We start from the raw sequence: 18,111 nt of genomic DNA, 5'->3' as shown, positions 1-18,111 counted from the left end.
TATATTTTTGCTGGTTTGGGAAATAAAATTGAATTTGACTGTTTTGTTTAGTTTTCAAGATAGTGTTTTTCTGTGTATCAACTCTGACTATCCTGGAACTTGCTCTGTAGACCTGGCTGGCCTCGTACTTACAGAGATCCTCCTGCCTCTGCCTCCCTAGTTCTGGCGTGCACTAGCGTGCCCCCCCCCCTTTTTTTTTTAATTTTCGAGACAGGGTTTCTCTGTAGCTTTTGGTTCCTGTCCTGGAACTAGCTCTTGTAGACCAGGCTGGCCTCGAACTCAAAGATCCGCCTGCCTCTACCTCCCAAGTGCTGGGATTAAAGGCGTGCGCCACCACTGCCCGGCTCCCCCCCCACCCCTTTTTTTTTAAGTTTAAGAGTGTATCTAAAGATTCAGAACACAGGTTCAGTGGCTTAAGTAAAGAAGCCATCAAGGCTGACAGCTTCAGTTCAGGCCTCAGGACCCACTTGATAGGACAGAACCAATTTCCACAATTGTCCTCTGACCTTCACTCACGTGCTGTGGTATGCTCACCTCCTTTCACATAAATCGATGTAATAAAATGTTTTTTTTAAAGATTCAGTACTCATTTTACCATTTCCCAATGAAATAAAGACCACACACACATGAGTGAAAAGGCAATTGCAGTGCCCTTTAAGGATGTCTCTGGGGAAGTTGTCATATGTGGTGGGTATGATTGTGCACTGGCTGAGCAGTGAAATTGTCTTTCTCTGTAGGCAGGGAACAGAAATATGAAGATGGAATTGCTCTGTTGAGGAATGCCCTGGCCAATCAGAGCGACTGTGTCCTGCATCGGATCCTGGGGGACTTCCTAGTAGCTGTGAACGAATACCAGGAAGCAATGGACCAGTACAGTATAGCACTGAGGTGGGTGCTCAGCCTCCCATGGGGAGGGAGGGAGGGAGAGGAGGCAGACACCTACTTTGTCCACAGTTGAAGGCAGGCTAAGAATAGTAATGAGAAGATTTTTTGAATCCTCGACTTCTGACATAGTAACAGTTAGAGAAGCTTCCCTCTTCTCCAGCCCCGTCATCACATTAGACTGTACCGATGCTCCACGCCACAACTTCATAGGGCTTCACCTCGTGTATCTTTTTAAGATCAAAGTAGCGGTAAGTGTTTTCCTGTATTTCTACCTTCTATAATAACTAAAAACTTAAATTCTGAAGTTTAAATACAGCTTTTACCTGACATCTTGATCAAAATACTAACCATTTTCCTTGTTATATTTGCTTCATTGGTTATTAAATGACTGAGTTAAGGGCTATCAAGATGGTTCAGCCAGTAATGGTACTTGCCACACAACCCTGGAGACCTGAGTTCAGTTCTCGAAACCCACATAAAGGTGGAAGGAGAGAACCACCTCAAAGGTTGTCCTTTGACCTCTGCATGCATGCCATGACTTATACATGATGCACAGACAAATGTCTACATGTATACACACACACACACACTAATTAATAACGCTAATAATAATAAACTTAATTTTTGAAAATAAATAAATGGCTGAATGAGAATTCAGAGTATTCAATAAAAAGTGCTTAGCACTGTACCTGGTATGGAGTAAATAATAAATGCAGGCATTTTTGCTGATTAGTGCAGAAGTGGGAGTATGTATTAGGTATAGCAAGGAGGTGTCCTCGTCAAGTCTGACATTCATCTGAGGCAGCGCTTCTGAGCACTCAGTGACGCTCAGATACACAGAACTCTTTGCTGCAGTGTGTAGGGTGGGCCAAAGTGTGTGAGCCTCTGGGTAGGCAAGAGTTTCGTGTAAGCTTTGGGTAAGGAGGAGATACAACAAACTACCCTGTGTCTGTGAGCATGGCCTGGAATGAAGTCAAGCACCAAGGTTAGAGGTATTTGCCAACCCACTAACTGCCGTGGGCGGTCATCACTGGAGAAAGGCTGCTTGTGGCTGGGGACTTGCTTCAGAGGGAGAGTGCTTGCTTAAGGAGCCAAATAAATGAGGATTCTGGGCTCGCATCTTTGTGGGGTTGCTACTAATGAAAATGCCTTTGTCCTGATTTCTATTCTCAGGACTTAATCAATTCCATGGTGTAGCATGCAGTCTTTGTGATAACATGGACATAAGTGGCTGTGTCTGGCTGCTCCTGCTAGCATAGTGCTAGAGCTTGGTAGTTGTGAGATGGTTTAAGAACTTTATGGAGGGGATGGAGAGATGGCTCAGTGGTTAAGAGCATTGTCTGCTCTTCCAGAGGTCCTGAGTTCATTTCCCGGCAACCACATCTGTAATGAGATCTGGTGCCCTCTTCTGTATGTATGCAGACATACATACAGACAGAACGTTGTATACATAATACATAATTTTTTTTTTAAAGAAAACTTTATGGAGGAAAAACTTAAATTTTTTTCTTTCTTTGGTTTTTCTGTTTGTTGTTGTTTTTGATTTTTTGAGACAGGCTTTCTCTGTGTAGCTTTGGACCCTGTCCTAGAACTCACTCCCAAGAGCTGGGATTGGGCTGGAGAGATGGCTCAGTGGTTAAGAGTATTGCCTGCTCTTCCAAAGGTCCTGAGTTCAATTCCCGGCAACCACATGATGGCTCACAACCATTTGTAAAGAGGTCTGGTGCCCTCTTCTGGCCTGCAGACATGTACACAGACAGAATATTGTATACATAATAAATAAATACATACATACATACATACATACATACATACCAAGAGCTGGGATTAAAGGCATGCACCACCACTGACTAAGAATTTTTAATTGCAATTTTAGTCATTATCTTTTATTGTTTGTTAATTTATTTTTACTTTATGTATGGGGTGTGGTTGCTTTGCCTTCATATGTCTGTATACCATGTGTGCCTGGTTCCCACAGAGGCCAGAAGAGGGCGTCAGATACCTGGGTCCTGGGGTCACAGGTGGTCATGAGTCACCATGTGGGTACTGGGAACTGAACCCAGGTCCTCTGAACAACAAGTGCTGAGCCACCTCTTCAGCCCCTCAAGTTAAAATTTCTAAAACTTAGGACAGTGTCCCTTTTCACTTCTGATGGACTCCCCGGGTCCAGCCTTAGAAGACACAATCATTTGCATCATCTCTGACCCTAGCGTTTCACTGCTGGGCCAGCTTGGTGACAGAGCAGTCCAGTGGAGCAAGGCAGAGACTCAGGCCTCTCCTTTGTTTTGTTGTTCCTTAGTTTGGACCCCAATGACCAGAAGTCTCTAGAGGGCATGCAGAAGATGGAGAAGGAGGAGAGTCCCACGGATGCTACCCAGGAGGAAGATGTGGATGACATGGAAGGGAGTGGGGAAGAAGGGGACCTGGAGGGCAGCGACAGTGAGGCCGCCCAGTGGGCTGACCAGGAGCAGTGGTTTGGCATGCAGTGAAGGCCCAGCGGCAGCTTCTGGTGATTCTTGGACAGGCGGATGCTGTGGGAGGAGTGTGCTTGTGACAGGAGTCCTTGCCCGTTTCCTCGCCTTGTGGTCAGGACTTCAGTCTGTCAGAAGGACTTTACTCTGCCCTGCTTTGCTGAGGACTGAGAGCAACCCAAGCTGCAGACTCACCAGGCTCTGAGTGGTTCTGATGTACCGGTGGAGGACGCTTTTTTCTCTCAGTGAATGGGTTCACAGGACATGCACAGGCATGGTCAGAGGTGTTCTGGTCCTGGGCTCGCCCACCCCCTGGTAGGAATGGCAGTGCAGAACTGTGTTCTTCACTGACTGCAGAGCGGCGCTCGGCCTCAGCTTGGGCAGGTCTGAGAAGCAGCATGATGGGAGTGTGGCCGCACACTGGGCCGGTCCACCTAATAAAACTGTTGAGTGGTGTCACAGTGGACACCCTTTCATAGACTCTCCTTCCGTCTCCTAGTCAGCCCTGAGACCCTACAACAGTTTGCCATAAATACACCCCCTTCTCCCGTGTGTTTGGAGGCAGAACCCTGAGCCCTTCATACAGGGTCACCTGGCTCTCAGAGGCCCGAGGTCAGGGTCTGATTTCAGCATCTGTCCTGGAGCAGCTGAAAGTCACTCAGCTACTGGGAAGAAGTTGCCTCATCCTCCCTCCTGGGTTCTGCAGGTGGATGCTTTTCAAGATGCAGACCAAGGTACATGAGCACATGAAAGATTGATTGTGCCAGCGATGGAGGCGCACACCTTTACGCCTTTAATCCCAGCACTCGGGAGGCAGAGGCAGGCAGATCTCTGTGATTCCAGGCCAGCCTGGTCTACAGAGCTAGTTCCAGGACAACTAGGGCTGTTACACAGAAACACCCTGTCTCACAAAACCAAGCAAAAGATTCATTGTAAATGTACAGTAGTCAAATTCAGAGCATCCTTCAGAGCAGTGGAAAGTGGGCCAGAGCAGCCTGGTAGTGACATATACTGGAGTCTTGCATTTGGGAGGCAGAGGCATGACAGTTCTACACAAGCTGGCCCACACAAGAAGATACATGTCTCAAGATACATGATAAGAAAATGGACCAAGTCTCATGAAAATGTCTCAGTGTGACCCTCAGCCTGTGCTCACTACCTGCCCTGAGCCATTTCATAGGCAGCATGTGGGTGGTGCTTTTCCTGACGTGGCCTCCCCCACAGCACCACTGACCAGTCAGTGCTAAAAGAAAAGACAAAACCCTTTGAGCATAACTTGAACCCAGTCCCCCCTCCTGTCCTCATTTCAGGCTGGATTCACATAGGTCAGATAGTTCTCCAGCTCCCTTCAGTGTCCTGGAATTCTTCCCCTTACATGTCTCCCATGCTGCTCCCTCTGGGCCAGGGTGACTCTCCATCCCAGGTGGACCCCTCAGGTCCAGCCTTGGGCTGAGGCGGAAGGAGTGTAGCAACCACATGGTTAGGAAGCACTTTCAAAGGATGGAGTGCTGACACTGCCACTTTGACTACAGCACATCAGGACCTGGAGCTTGTGACTCTCCACTTGAACTGATTGCTTGCTGGGAAGCCAAGCAACCTTAAACATACACGATTCCCCACAGGGACCTTGTGGCATCAACATGTCATAGCTGGGATGAAGCGTTTTTTTTTAAATATTTATTAATTATGTATACAATATTCTGTCTGTGTGTATGTCTGTAGGCCAGAAGAGGGCATCAGACCTCATTACAGATGGTTGTGAGCCACCATGTGGTTGCCGGGAATTGAACCCAGGACCTTTGGAAGAGCAGGCAATGCTTTTAACCACTGAGCCATCTCTCCAGCCCCCTGGGGTGAAGTGTTTATGCTAAGCTCTTGTACTCCCCATCCAAGTGTGGGGGCAGCTGCCCTGGGTGCTTACCTCTGCAGCCTCCCCGCTTAGGATTCAGCAAGCAGGAGACCCCGGCATAGCGCTGTCTTATCCTCTGGCTGTGAAGACACCCTAACTATGGCAACTCTTTTTGTTTGCTTTTTTTTTTTTTTTTTTGAGACGGGGTTTTTCTGTTGCTTTGGAGCCTGTCCTGGAACTAGCTCTTGTAGACCTTAAACTCACAGAGATCTGCCTACGTCTGCCTCCCAAGTGCTGGAATTAAAGACATGCGCCACCACTGCCAACTCTTATTGAAAGAAAACATTTAATTGAGGGCTCGCTTAGAGTTTCAGATGTTTAGTCCACTCTTCATTATGGTGGGGAACATGGTAGCATGCAGGCAGGCACTGAGCCTGTGGTGCCTCAGAAATGGCTCAGAGCAGGTAGTATGCACAGGTTGAGGTCACAGAGACTTTGAGGATACTTGGCCTGTTTTATTTATCTTGTGTCTTTTGAGACAGATCTTGCTGTGTAACCAGCAGTTCTGGAGAACAACAGCCTGATCCATAGAGAGCAAGCTTGGGCCTAGCATGGGGTTTTGAAGCCTCAGAGCCCACTGCCCATTCTGAAACACTACTTCCAAGGCCACGCACCTCCTAATCCTCTGACCCTTTCAAATGGTGCCGCTTCCTGGTGACTGAGCACTCAAACCTATGATCTGAGGGTCCTTATTAAAACCACAGGTGCTGAGGAGCTGTCGGCCGCTAGTCCTTCCTGGTGGGGACTGTAGCTCTGCCCTGCTCATGGGCCTCTCTCCATTGCCGAGTCCCTGCTGGACCCAGTGGCCTTGGTCATGTGGTTCACCCACAGGACCCATGGCAGCCACACACGTGTTTCTGAACCTTCCTCTGGCACACAACCAGCCATCCAGCCAGCCTCATGCTTGGGCGTGGTTCTCTGCTGTAGACTGTGGGATCTGGAACCCTGACCTGGGGCGTGGCCATCTTTGCTCTGCCCAACTTCCTGGTTTTGGCAGGCTTGTTGGACTTGAGGCTGACTTCAGAGAGGTCCTGGAGCTCCACCCTGTAAACACCTGTGAGTGGGAAGAATGGGCCTTAACTGGCCTTACCTGTGGCATCTGGGTCTTACAGCCTAAACCTGGCTCACCTAGGACAGGCCCGGGCCAGTAAGCATCACACTGCTCCTGCCAGCACAGACTCAACACGCTCATTGTGAGGACTGCCGAGACCAGTTCTCAAGGGCCACATCAGCTGCTGATGTCAGACACTGAGGCCAGACTGGACAGACAGCTCACCATGGCCTCTGGGGAAGCTGCTGAGGTAAGCACCTTGCTCAGGCTTTCCACATTACACAGAGGGAGGCCTCCCTCCCCTGAGGAGGAGGTGAGGCATCAGCTGCCACCTCTCTCTCGGGGAGGAGGAAGGGCACGAAGGCTGGCTTCTGCTGTCAAGCTCCCTCCAGGCCTGACCAGCAGTGGACAGGGCAAGGGCATGGGGTTTTCCTAGACTACAGGAAATGTTTGTCATTAGCAGGGGAGAGAGTTTATGTTACAAAGCACACATCAATAAACCAGGAAGATTCCAGAGCCCTACCGATTGCCTGCCTTAGTGGCCATCAATAGAAAGTGTATCAGTCTGTTGGGATGTAAGAAGTGTGGGCATGCTGAGAGCTGGCTCAGAGGTTAAGAGCACTGGCTGCTCTAAGGATCCGGATCAATTCCCAGCCTGTACCTCCAGGATCTGACAACCTCACAGACATACATGCAGGCAAAACACCAATGCACATATAAAGAAAACAAATCACTAAAAAAGAAAAAAGTGCGGCCACGTGGAAATTTCTGGTAGATCCAAAGTTGTGGCAGCCCCTTTATTCCACTTCTGGAAGAAGTCCAAAGGGATGAAAGGGGGCGCCCAGACAGGGACTGCACGTCTGTGTTCACAATTGACAAGAGGTGGGAACAACCCAGGCATCCAGTGAAGAATGCATACACCGAATGTGGTCCAGCTAAGATTGTCATGCAACCACAAAACTGAAAACATGAATGCACTTTAAGAATGTTCTGCTAGATGAAAGATGCCACGGGGCAGACGGTTCTACTTATCTCAAGCACCTGGAAGAGTCAAGTTTCTCACACTAGGCAGGGTAGAACTGCTGCAGCAGGGAATGCATGGCTGAGTGGGTGAGAACTGCAGCTAGGGATGCATAGCTGGTACACAAGAATGTAGTTCCTGCTAGTGAAATGCTTTGAAAAATGGGTAAAAGCCATTCACAGTCTGTGAAATGAAACGACTGTGTATGGCACACACTTTGTATGAAATGAAAACCCAGGCTCTGCTGGACACATTCATCACGTGCTGTGCAGAGCCCCTGCATGCCCTTAGCTGTTGGTGAATACTTTTCTTGAGGTCAGACACTGTTTCTGACCTGACCCGATAGTCCCAGGGCACAAGAAGGTCACTTTCTTGTGGACTGCAGTGTGCCATGAGGGCCATCATGGATGTGGCATTCACTCTCGGGTGGCAGACTAGAACCTTCCCTGACCTGGGGTTCACCAGGCATTTAATGTCTGGCCATATCTACCATGTCATGTTAGCCCTAGAACTGTGGGCTTCTGGCCTGGCACTGCCTCAGCTCTCTTTGACCTCACATCGCTGTTCAACCCTGAGGTCACATGCTGTGACTCCCTGAGCAGAATGTTCACTAGCTCATGGCTGTCATTCTCCAGCCGATGCAGCTCCCCCCACCCCCAGGTGCTCTAGCCTTGTCCTCAGAGCAGCCCTCATGCTCAGTCTTGCTGCGTTCAGGCTGCCAGCCAGCCTGGCCATGGGGCTGTTGTCATCCTGAGACTGGTGCTCCTGCCGCTTAGGTCTTCCGAGTCTGTCTATAAACAGCCCTCTGGCGGCTTCTCTTAGCTCCCAGCTTTTCCTTCTTTGGGTAAATCCCTAGCAGGATGTTGCAGAGTGGAGTGGAGTAATCCTTGGAACTTTCCAGGGGGGGCTGGCCAACTGTTCAGACTGTAATAATCTGTAGCCCAGGCTGGCCCCCCACCCCAGATGTCCCCTCACTCTCTAATACTTGTTCTTGAGCATTAGATTAGGGGTGAACCAGGACCCAGTCTTAAATGGCCAGCTGGGAGTGACAACTGTTCTCTCAGGCCTGGGGGCTCAGGAAAATCCTTCCCTTTGCTAAAGTTAGACCACTTCTCCTGAAGGTTGAGGGCTGACTCCTGGATCTGACTCTGCACGTGGGATGAGGCTCGTGGTTCCTTTGGTGTCCCCCCAGGGCCTTGGCCTGTCCCAGACATCCCTGTCAGTACATCCCTGGAGCCACCCGCTAGAGCTTTGTGGCTGGTCCTTTGAGGCCCAGGTTCCCGTGGACATGATTACCCCCTTGCTTTCAGACAGGCTCAGACCTGCTTTCAGACAGGCTCAGATTTCTCTTGTATGATTGGTGCTGTCTGGTTTAGCCAGACCAAGGCCTGTAGAAACTGAGTTTTCCATCTACTCCAACCTCTTAGCACAAAGTACTGCCTCTGCCATCCCATAGACAGCTTGGATTTACCTCAGGAGTTAGCTGGGAACCAGAGAGCAAGAATCTGCCCTGATGGAGTCAAGAGGATGGTGCCAGACAGTACCATCCTCTTAAATTTATTTTTAAATTTATTTTTATTTGCTTTGGTGTTTTGCCATGGATGATGGGTCTCATGAAACTGAAGTTATAGATAGTTGGGAGCTGCTGTGTGGGTACTGGGAATTGAACCCAGGTCCTCTGGAAGAGCAGTCAGTGCTCTTAACCACTGAGCTGTCTCCCCGGCCCATTGCTCTTATATCATCAGAGGGCACAATGGACCTGCTACTTCCCAGGTCAAGGCCGTAGAGCACCCTGCCAATGAGTCCAGGCCTAGCACTTCTGGGGAGTTCACAGCATTTTCTTTCTCTCTTGATTTACTTTTAGATACAGGATCTCACTCTGTAGACCAAGCTGGCCTCAGACTCATAGAGTCTGCCTCTGCCTCCTGAGTGCTAGGGTTAAAGGCTGCGCCACCATTGCCCACACAAGCAGTGAAATGAAAATGTTGTCAGGTGAGTGCCCGTAATTCTCAGCATTGGGGAAGGAGTAGAGGGATCAGAAGTTTGAGATCATCGTCAGTTATATAGCAAATTTAAGGCCAACCTGGAATACAAAAGCCCCAAGCCCCACTTGGGTATCTTCTGTGACTCTGGGAACAGCCACACTTGTGTTCTCAGGTCTTTGTTTTTTGAGACAAGGTCTTTCTACATAGCCTTGGTTGTTCTGGAACTCACCATGTAGACCAGGCTGGCCTTAGTCACTGAGATCCTCCTGCCTGTGCCTCGAGTGCCGGGATTAAAGGTGTGTGCCGCTATACCTGGCTGCCAAAATTGATTCCTGTCATTTGTACGTAGAAAAGAAGAGCTGTACAGAACTTGAGCACCTTTCCACTCACACGCCATAGCTGGTTCTAATTATCATGGAGAAACAATCGTTCTTCATGGGGGGGGGGTACGGAGAGTCCCCCTCCTCCTCTGGAGCACGGTTGGTCTTTCTGGAGGCAGTGCAGGGGGCTCTGCACAGAAACAGTGGACAGGTAGGTTTTAGTGACACCAGGCTTATGGACACTTGCCCCGGAGTTCAGAGGCAAATTTCCACCCTCAGATCCTCCTACAGCTTTCCTGCTGTTTCATCCCTTGCTGCAGCTGCTTCTGATCTCAGCAGCTCCTTAGGATAGCAATAAACTCTGATGTCCAGGACTGACCTGGATGACAGGTGTCAGGTCTACCTCAAGTCCATCTAGTCCTGTCCCAAACGGAATTACCCATTTCAGGTCTGTGTAAAATGCCTTGTCACCTCAATTCCTTATAAACTCTGTGCAGTCTCCCCTTGGTGGCTTCACTGTCATTCCTGCAAAGCGCCCTCCCCAGCCATGTAAGTCAGATTCCCTGTGCTCTGCAGTTTACTGAGTTTCTTCAAAGGACACATCTCCACGTGCACCCATCTGTCCCTGTGGCCCCTGCTGCATCCTGGTTAGTGATTTGTTGCTGATCTGTCTCTGATGTCACCCCCATTCTCAAGTCTGTGGTTTGGGTGACTACCTTTCTATTATACATTCGTTGAATTTTGGACATCTTGAGGTTTCAGGGTGCTTGCTCATCAGGATTCTCTGGAGTCTTGTCAGGTATGCTCCTGGTCTGAGGTGTGAAGCATTTTAGAAAGGTGCCTCCCTCAGGATGTCACCAGCACTGTTTAACTTGCTTACCCGGTGTGTACTCCCTCGCCTTCGCCATCCACACTGTCCAGCCTCCTTTGGGGACACTGTCTTCACTGCTGAGCCTGTTGAGGGGTGGACCTGAGCGAGCTCTGCAGCTCTTAGACCCTGCCCCCTTTAACCCTTTGTTCACACCAATGCCAACCTGAGGCTTTAGCACTCTACAGTGAGGTTGGTCCCATGTCCTTTGATATACCTGTCTGTATGGCGCTGAGCACTGCCTTACTTTAGGCAGATTCCTGTTTGGAACCTGCCATGCAAAGTGGTCTGAGGGGGCTGGAGAGATGGCTCAGAGGACCTGAGTTCAATTCCCAGCAACCACATGGTGGCTCACAACCATCTGTAATGAGATCTGGTGCCCTCTTCTGGCCTGCAGAGACACATGCAGGCAGAACACTGTATACATAATAAAAGATTAAAAAAGAAAAAATTGGGGCCAGGTGGTGGGCAGACAGTTCTGAGTTCTGAATCAGAGTTCCAGGCCAACCTGAGCCACAGTCTGAGACTGAAGAACAAAATGAAACAAAAGAACTGGGGTACAGAGATAAGCAAAACTGCCAAGATTGGTCAGATGTGGCAAATACTTGTTACGCCAGTATAGAGACTGGTTCTCTGTTCAGTGTATGAGAAACCTGTTTTCTTGACTCTAGAGTGTAGATTCTAAATCACCCCTGGCTAGGATGAAGTGTACAGATTTTGTCTCTCTCCCAGGGGTCCAGGTCATGCCAAGAAAAGCCAAGTTTCCTCTTTGTATTTAGAACTTTGAGGTGGTGAGAGGCTTCATGTCGAGGCCTAGAGCTTTGGGCATTGGGTCTATCTGGGTTGACCCTGAGCTCTGACTCAATCTGGTTTGTCTGCTCCAAGCTTCCTGCAGCTCTACTTCTGTCCTACAGACAGTGCTGTAGCTCTCTGAGGCTTTCCTGGGGCCTAGAGTGGACCTGCTAGGTCCAGTTGTTCTCCAGGGGCACTGCTTTCCCACAAACTATGGAGGTTCACAGAAGACAGCTCTGACAGGGGATAGCATTTTTCTCCCAAAATGTACAGCTTGGGCTTTAAAATCTTCTGACCCATTTGCACTAGATTGAGTCTAAGGATATAAGAGGGTTTCTTTTGGCCAACAACACACTGAGCTTGAGTGGCACTAACTTATTGGCGCACTTATCTGCTCCCATGTTAGAATGAACCTATTAGAATAAAACCATCATCCTCAACCCGGTCTCGAAAAAAACAAACAAAAAACCCAACAAAACTCATTATCCTCAACATCTGTAATTTGAAGTTATTAAATCTTACTAGAACAGGATGGCTGTTTGTGCTAGGCAGCCATGATGCACACACCTAGCACTCAGGAGGCAGAGGCAGGTGGAGTTCCAAGCCAGCTTAGATTGCATAGCAAGACTGTTCATTTGGAGAAATTTCTTGAGTCTTATTTGGTGGTGACAGTAAGATTGTTATTCTGAAGTGTTAGTCACGAATACTTCCAGGTTCATCATCCCGAATGTGTGGAAATTAGGGGACAACTTTGTGATGGAGTCAGTTCTTTTTACCATTGGTTCCGGGAATCAAACTCCAGGCTTACGTGGCAAATTACCTGCTGAACCATCTTGCTGGCCTTTGGTGTTCATTGTTGTCAAGGGGTTCTCCTGAATTTCAAGAGCTAAGTTTTCTGTTAGGTGATATCACAGAATGAGTAAAGATCATTTTAGGGAATGGGCTCACTCCAAGCAAAAAAGGGATGAATTCTGGATCCGTTCAGGTCTACTTGTCTGTGTCTCAGAAGGTGACTGCATGGTTGCTCTGCAGTCAGGCAGGTGAGGTGTGCAGTCTCCTCTTCCTACTCTGAGAAACAATGAGGCCTGTTTTCTGCTGAGTGACATACACTCTACTTCCCTCCTGGTTGAGTACTAGTCTGACAGGAGGGACCTTGGCGCCCATCCCCACCGTCCTGTAAAACAGCCACTGCTACGCTGAGGGTTTATCGTAGAATAGATTTATTTACCTGAAATCATGTCTGTTACTAGCACAGAGAGAAACTGACCTCTATTTCCAGGCTACAGTCAAACATGCGCCGTGAGAAGCTGTGAGCTGACGCTGAGCACTTTATTACAATAAATGCACACAACACTTGTATCGCACCAACATCTGTCTACTGCTTCTGAGTTCATTAAATAAATTACATCAATACAGTGTGAAACAGCTGGCTGCACACCCAAAAAAACAACTGAAGTTAGGACCGGAGGCCTATGTTGTAACCATTCAACAGCTGTAGTGTTTTAATAATTTATAAATAAGCAAACTGTACAGGGCCAATTAGAAAGCATGTTTCAATGTCACTGTAGAGCAATCTGGCTGCTTACAACTGAAGGCATGCATTACAATTATCATACAGCTATAGAGGCTATGACATTCTGTAGAGAAATATGGAGACTTGGCTGATGGCTTCTATTCTTGGATAAGGTTTCAGAACCTCATTCTTCTTTCAGCAAAGAAACCAAACTTCTCTGGAGAGGCTCTGATTCTTTATGCTAAATTGTACACGTTATTATTTTGATTAAACAGCTAAAACCCCACTGGTAATACACATTTCCTCCACATCACACAGTGAGTTGGGAACTATTTCTAGTTTTCTTTTCCCCAACATCAGTCATGCAGAGGGCTGGTAGATGTGTTGCTAACAACGCACATGCACGCACCCGAACACCCTTACATTTCTGCAAATGGTTTAGGAAGCGGTTACTCCAGTATTGCTGAAAAGGAAAAAGAGAGGAAATCAGCTTCTTGAAATATAGAGCAATGTTAGAACAACTTCCCAAGACACCAACAGAGACAGACAGAAAGAACACTGCATTTGGTCCAGAGGCAAGACCAGCATTTCTAACTAAGTGTCCTACGTGCTGCCTGTCACATCTACAAGCAGTGGCTTGGTGACTGCCCTTGTGCTTCCTGCTGCCGCCAGCTCCTAACAAAGCCCCACAAGGCAGAAACTATAAGGCGTGTCAGGCACGAGGGCAGTGGGAGCGGGAGATCTCAGTAGCCATGCAGAGAGTGAGGCAGGTGGAGCAGAGTGGCATGGCACCAGGTGGGGGAAGGCCTTCCTGCTCCCTCCCTGATCTCCATGACAGCAGCCCTGGGCTGCAGGCTCAGCTCTGCTTGAAAGGTTGGAAGGCTTTTTCAACTGCAAGGGTTGCTCTTGAGGAAATTTGGGAGCTCATGCATGGCAAAGGGCAACCATGCCTCTGCCTCTTGGCTTATGGGCATAGTAGGCACCGAGCCAGTGCTGTGGTCTTAAGATGTTCCTGAGGTCTGTGACACTGCTGGGCTGAGACCCTAGTTTAAGGATGCTATACGGTGCAGTTGCTGTGAGGTGGCGGGCCTTCCCCAGCCCTGGCAGCGCCCTAGCTTCTGGGGAATGCATCACCTGCATTTTGCTGAGTGGGCTGCAGGGCTGAACCTTTGATACAGCTGTACCAAGAGGTTACTCAAGAAAACCTCAAAGCTGAGTTCCAGGTTAGACTGTTCTGTTGGGTTGAGGACAGCATTGCCCAACCATGTACTGCTGTCCCTTCTTGAAGGTGCTGGGTGAGAGTAAGGCTGTCTGTGGGCTGGGACGATGCTGTTGGCCTTGGTACCAAGTATTCCTGGCTCAGGGAAGCAGTGATCTAAACTGTTCATCTGTTGGTGTTGACCTGGTTGCCCAAATAGTCTCTGTGGATGTTAAGGACCACAGTACCATCAAGGATGCGAACATATTCGTAGATGTCATTGAACCGAGGAGGATCAGCGGACTGACTCGGCCTCTCAGGGCTCTAACCGTCTGTCCTGCTCAGCTGCACTTCTGAAATGTGTCAATCATTTCAACACTTATAACATCCAAAAATGGCAAAAACTTGCCTTTTTCTTGAGAATCATTACTCCCTGCAGCACCCAGAGGTCTCACTTGAACTCAAGAGTCGGTTGCTGTGTTCCTTTAGAACCAGGCACTTTCTCTTGCTTGCCTCTCTGCCATGTGCAACTAAGAGCTAGTTCATACCAGGAGGTTGGTTTAATGGCCACTCTCACTAGGACATATCCTATAAAGGTGACAAAATTTCCTATAGAATCAGTTATCTATCTGTAGCCAGTGAAAATCCAAAGCCTTGGGACATGTTTGGCACCGGAGGTGGCACAGCTCCTTCAGCTTGAAGTCAGCCAGGTTACAAGAGCCTCTTCCCCACAACTCACAAAAATCATTGTCTATGCTGGAGTCTATGTAGTGAGCAGCTGGCATCCCCGTTTCCTTACGAAGTGGCTGCCTGGTGGGCAAAGGAGCCATGCAGCCCACTAGCAACAGGGGCCATCTCATTCAGTGGCATCACCTGTACACAGGCCACAGCACCCCAATCCCACAGAGAAGATACTCACGTTAGTTGATGGATGTTGGAAGGCATTGGAGGAAAACACCACAGTTAGGACTGTTAATGACTCACACTGCCGTTAAGACTGACCTTGAACATGCGCAAACGTTCAGAGTCATGGTGGTGGTTAGTGCCACATTCAAATAAAAATAGTTCTATACAATATGTTCATTTGGTCATGTGCTATTTACAGATTTTACAAAACATACACACACATACACACACACTTGCCCTTACACCAGGCTACATACAACAGGCCAGCAGAAACTTGCATAAATGTCTATCACATGACAGATCGTGCCTATACATCACAAATAAAATCCTACTATGCAGCAGAACAGGATCCTTCCCCTCAGGAACAGGAAAACTAAGGCTCTAAGCTGAGAAATCTGAACTGATTATAGATAGTTCAAGGCAGGCCATTAAGAACAAGACAGTTATTTTTCTCTGTCCATTTAAAATGTTTTATTTTTCTTTTAAACTAGATTGTGAAGTGCCACTGAATAGGCAATGTTGGCAAAAAACAATGTCTGTTACAATAAAATACATTAGACATTTAAATAAATAACCTTAAAAACTAGGCAAAGGGACAGAAACCCAGTCGATTGAATCTGGAGCAATGTTTTCTGCACAAGCGAGAACAGGCAAACCTCTCGTGAAGACGGATGTAAACAGAACCATCAGACCTACAGAAGAAGCCGAGCGGGCTGGGGTGGGCTGGGGGTGACAGAGGCTGAGGGTGCAGGAAGTGGCAAACCAAAAATACTGACTGAGGTAGCAGGACTCTGCTCAGTGCAGAAAAATTGGCTTATGAATAAAAATTAGACTGTGATATCAAATTAAATCCAGAGAATCATGCAAAGGACACAATACATGCTATTTAGTTTTTTTTTTTTCTTTTAAAAACCACACACATTCATTTCCTAGAGTCTGCTGCCAATTAATTTGCTGACAATGTCTGCTGGCTCAACTATCTTTGTACAAGTATGAGTATTAAACAGAACACTGTACATGCTTTTTCATCTACAAAAAAATATCTGCATAAAATAGTGTTAGTTCTCTGTACATGTCAATGGACACTTTAATTATGTGTATATAAAAAAGGAAAATCTTGTCCCACTGGAGTCAGAAAAAGCAAAACAAATCTAGAATATGAAACCTCCTTCACCAGCCAATATGTTCATGTGAAAATTCAGCAGAAATAGACAGTTGCTTTAAACAATAAAAAAAAATTAATTGATTAAGTTAAACATCTTCTGTATGTAGCGCTGTCAGTCAAGACCAGAACATATCACTAAAGTTAGTGTCTGTGCTGTAGACCCAGACCACCAGGGGCATAATGAGCAGCACAAACGGCCAGGAAATGCCATCGGTGCATGCCGACAGCGAGCAGGAGGATTTGGTGGCAGGCTGCACACACTCTTTACCGGGTTCCAGGTAGTTTCGGGCCACAAACTTGAGAGTCTCGTCCATGAGGATCACAGGCAAGGAGATTTTCAGCACCATCAGCCATTGGGTCAGATTCAGCGGTGTGATCTGGAAGATGAGCTGAGACAAAGAAGACCAGGTCAAGTTTCTGGACAGGCCAGAGAGGAACCACACCAAACCCAGCCTGGGGTCCACAATGACTCACTGGCAAAGGTTCCACGTAGAGGATCAGGAAGTGAAGTGACATGGACAAGCAGATAGAACCCACGAGCCAAATATTCTCCCAGGGGGGCATCCTCAGCAAGGACTGGTTTTCAGACAAGCTGCAAGACAGAAGAGAGATGACTTCACCAGATGCAAAGGCTCACGTCAGTGACACAAAGGGGGCTAGTTAGTAAGGTAGCTTTGGCAACTCACGCTAACCTAACTCTAAGACCTGGGTTCCCCGCAGTGGGGAGAACTGTAGGCTTCAGTGCAGCAGGTCCATCTCAGCTGGCTCAAAGTTGCTGGTAATGGCCAAAGACAGTCATTTGGAAACTTTTGTCAGTGGCTCAGTTGGATGGAACCTCTTGTTTTCTCAGAGGTACAGGCATAGCTGAGACTACTGGTCCCTTTCTTAGACCCTGCCATAGCAGGACTTGTGACAAGAACCCCTACTTTCTTAAAGCTGTCCTTTTTGGGCTAGAGATGGCTGAGGGGTTATAAGCACTGGCTGTTCTTCCAGACCAGGGTAAATTCCCAGCGGCCACAAGGCAAGTAACAACTAACTGTCTTTAATTCCAGTTCCAGGGGCCCTGACACCCATGGCAAAACACCAATGAACATAACATAGAAATTAAACAAATAAACAAACAAAGAAAAACAAACAAAACCCATCCTTTTCTGGGAGGAAGAGCTTTACCAGCCATGACCACCCATAAACCCTCAGCCTACAAGACTTACTGACCTGTTGAGGGCATTACACATCTCTATGGTTACTAGAACAGAAAGTGCCATTGTCATTGGGTATGGGGACTCAAAAATTGCACAATCCACTCCATCGAAGTCTGGGTTGTCCTCTTTACACTGTAGAAAATGACTCTGCAACGAAGTTCAAACACATTCCATCAGCCAGTAAACTTCCCTAACCCAGATACCCAGTTCTATATCCCAGCACCAACATGAGGACAGCTCAGCAAAGGCCTGGGTCTCAGAGCCGCCTGAGGCAACTGTTTACCTGTTTAGCCCTAAGATGGTCCCACACCACAGAAAGACCAAAGGCTTACAAGAATTCACTCTACTACACAGAAAAGAAAAAAAAGAAAGAAATTTGGCTAATACCAGCTGGTAGAAGGACACTCTTGGACCACCATCAGCAGCGATGAACCACCACGCAGCAGCACCTACGGTGGCAGCGCCTACATAACCTGAAAAGAAACATGACGTTGCTTACACACGAGGAGCTGTGGACAGCACTGTACACTGTAGGTTAACAGAGGCCAGAGCACTGACCACAGACAGGGTGTTTCTGCTCTAAAGAAACCAGGCATCTCTGGAGCTTGTGAGGAAAAGTTCAAGCTGAATTCAAGCCAGGCTCTGCACAGTATGTCAAGAGCTTAAAAAGCAAGCTTCAAGACACAGGTGTACAGGTACTCCCTATTAGACAGAACATTCAGCTCAAGGGGACCAAGTCACACCACTCTATTTGTAGGTAAATTGATGTGACCTTGTTCGATCCTATGTAGTTGCTTTGTTTCATTCCTGGCCTAGCAGAACCCT

The 18,111-nt window shown here is 47.8% G+C and overlaps 2 protein-coding genes across 2 annotated transcripts in view; one reads left to right on the top strand and one right to left on the bottom strand.

The window, feature by feature from the left end:
* Anapc7 (anaphase promoting complex subunit 7) overlaps positions 1–3,830 on the top strand; it is a 29,005-nt gene extending 25,175 nt beyond the window's left edge. The window contains exons 10-11 of the mRNA XM_005344449.2: positions 738–888; positions 3,185–3,830. Coding sequence (XP_005344506.1) covers positions 738–888; positions 3,185–3,374 — 341 coding nt within the window. The 3' untranslated portion in view covers positions 3,375–3,830. The remainder of the gene's footprint in view (positions 1–737; positions 889–3,184) is intronic.
* Positions 3,831–12,505: 8,675 nt separating this feature from the next.
* Positions 12,506–18,111, bottom strand: part of Atp2a2 (ATPase sarcoplasmic/endoplasmic reticulum Ca2+ transporting 2) — a 42,979-nt gene continuing 37,373 nt past the window's right edge. Inside the window, exons 17-21 of the mRNA XM_013349885.2 lie at positions 17,674–17,759; positions 17,300–17,433; positions 16,559–16,676; positions 14,933–16,473; positions 12,506–13,278 (exon numbers count right to left, since the gene is read on the bottom strand). Coding sequence (XP_013205339.1) covers positions 16,201–16,473; positions 16,559–16,676; positions 17,300–17,433; positions 17,674–17,759 — 611 coding nt within the window. The 3' untranslated portion in view covers positions 12,506–13,278; positions 14,933–16,200. The remainder of the gene's footprint in view (positions 13,279–14,932; positions 16,474–16,558; positions 16,677–17,299; positions 17,434–17,673; positions 17,760–18,111) is intronic.

Source organism: Microtus ochrogaster, chromosome 2, assembly GCF_000317375.1.
Source record: "Microtus ochrogaster isolate Prairie Vole_2 chromosome 2, MicOch1.0, whole genome shotgun sequence".
Lineage (NCBI taxonomy): Eukaryota > Metazoa > Chordata > Mammalia > Rodentia > Cricetidae > Microtus > Microtus ochrogaster.
The sequence above is the reverse complement of the archived record's forward strand: the minus strand, read 5'-3'. Positions and strand labels throughout refer to the sequence as shown.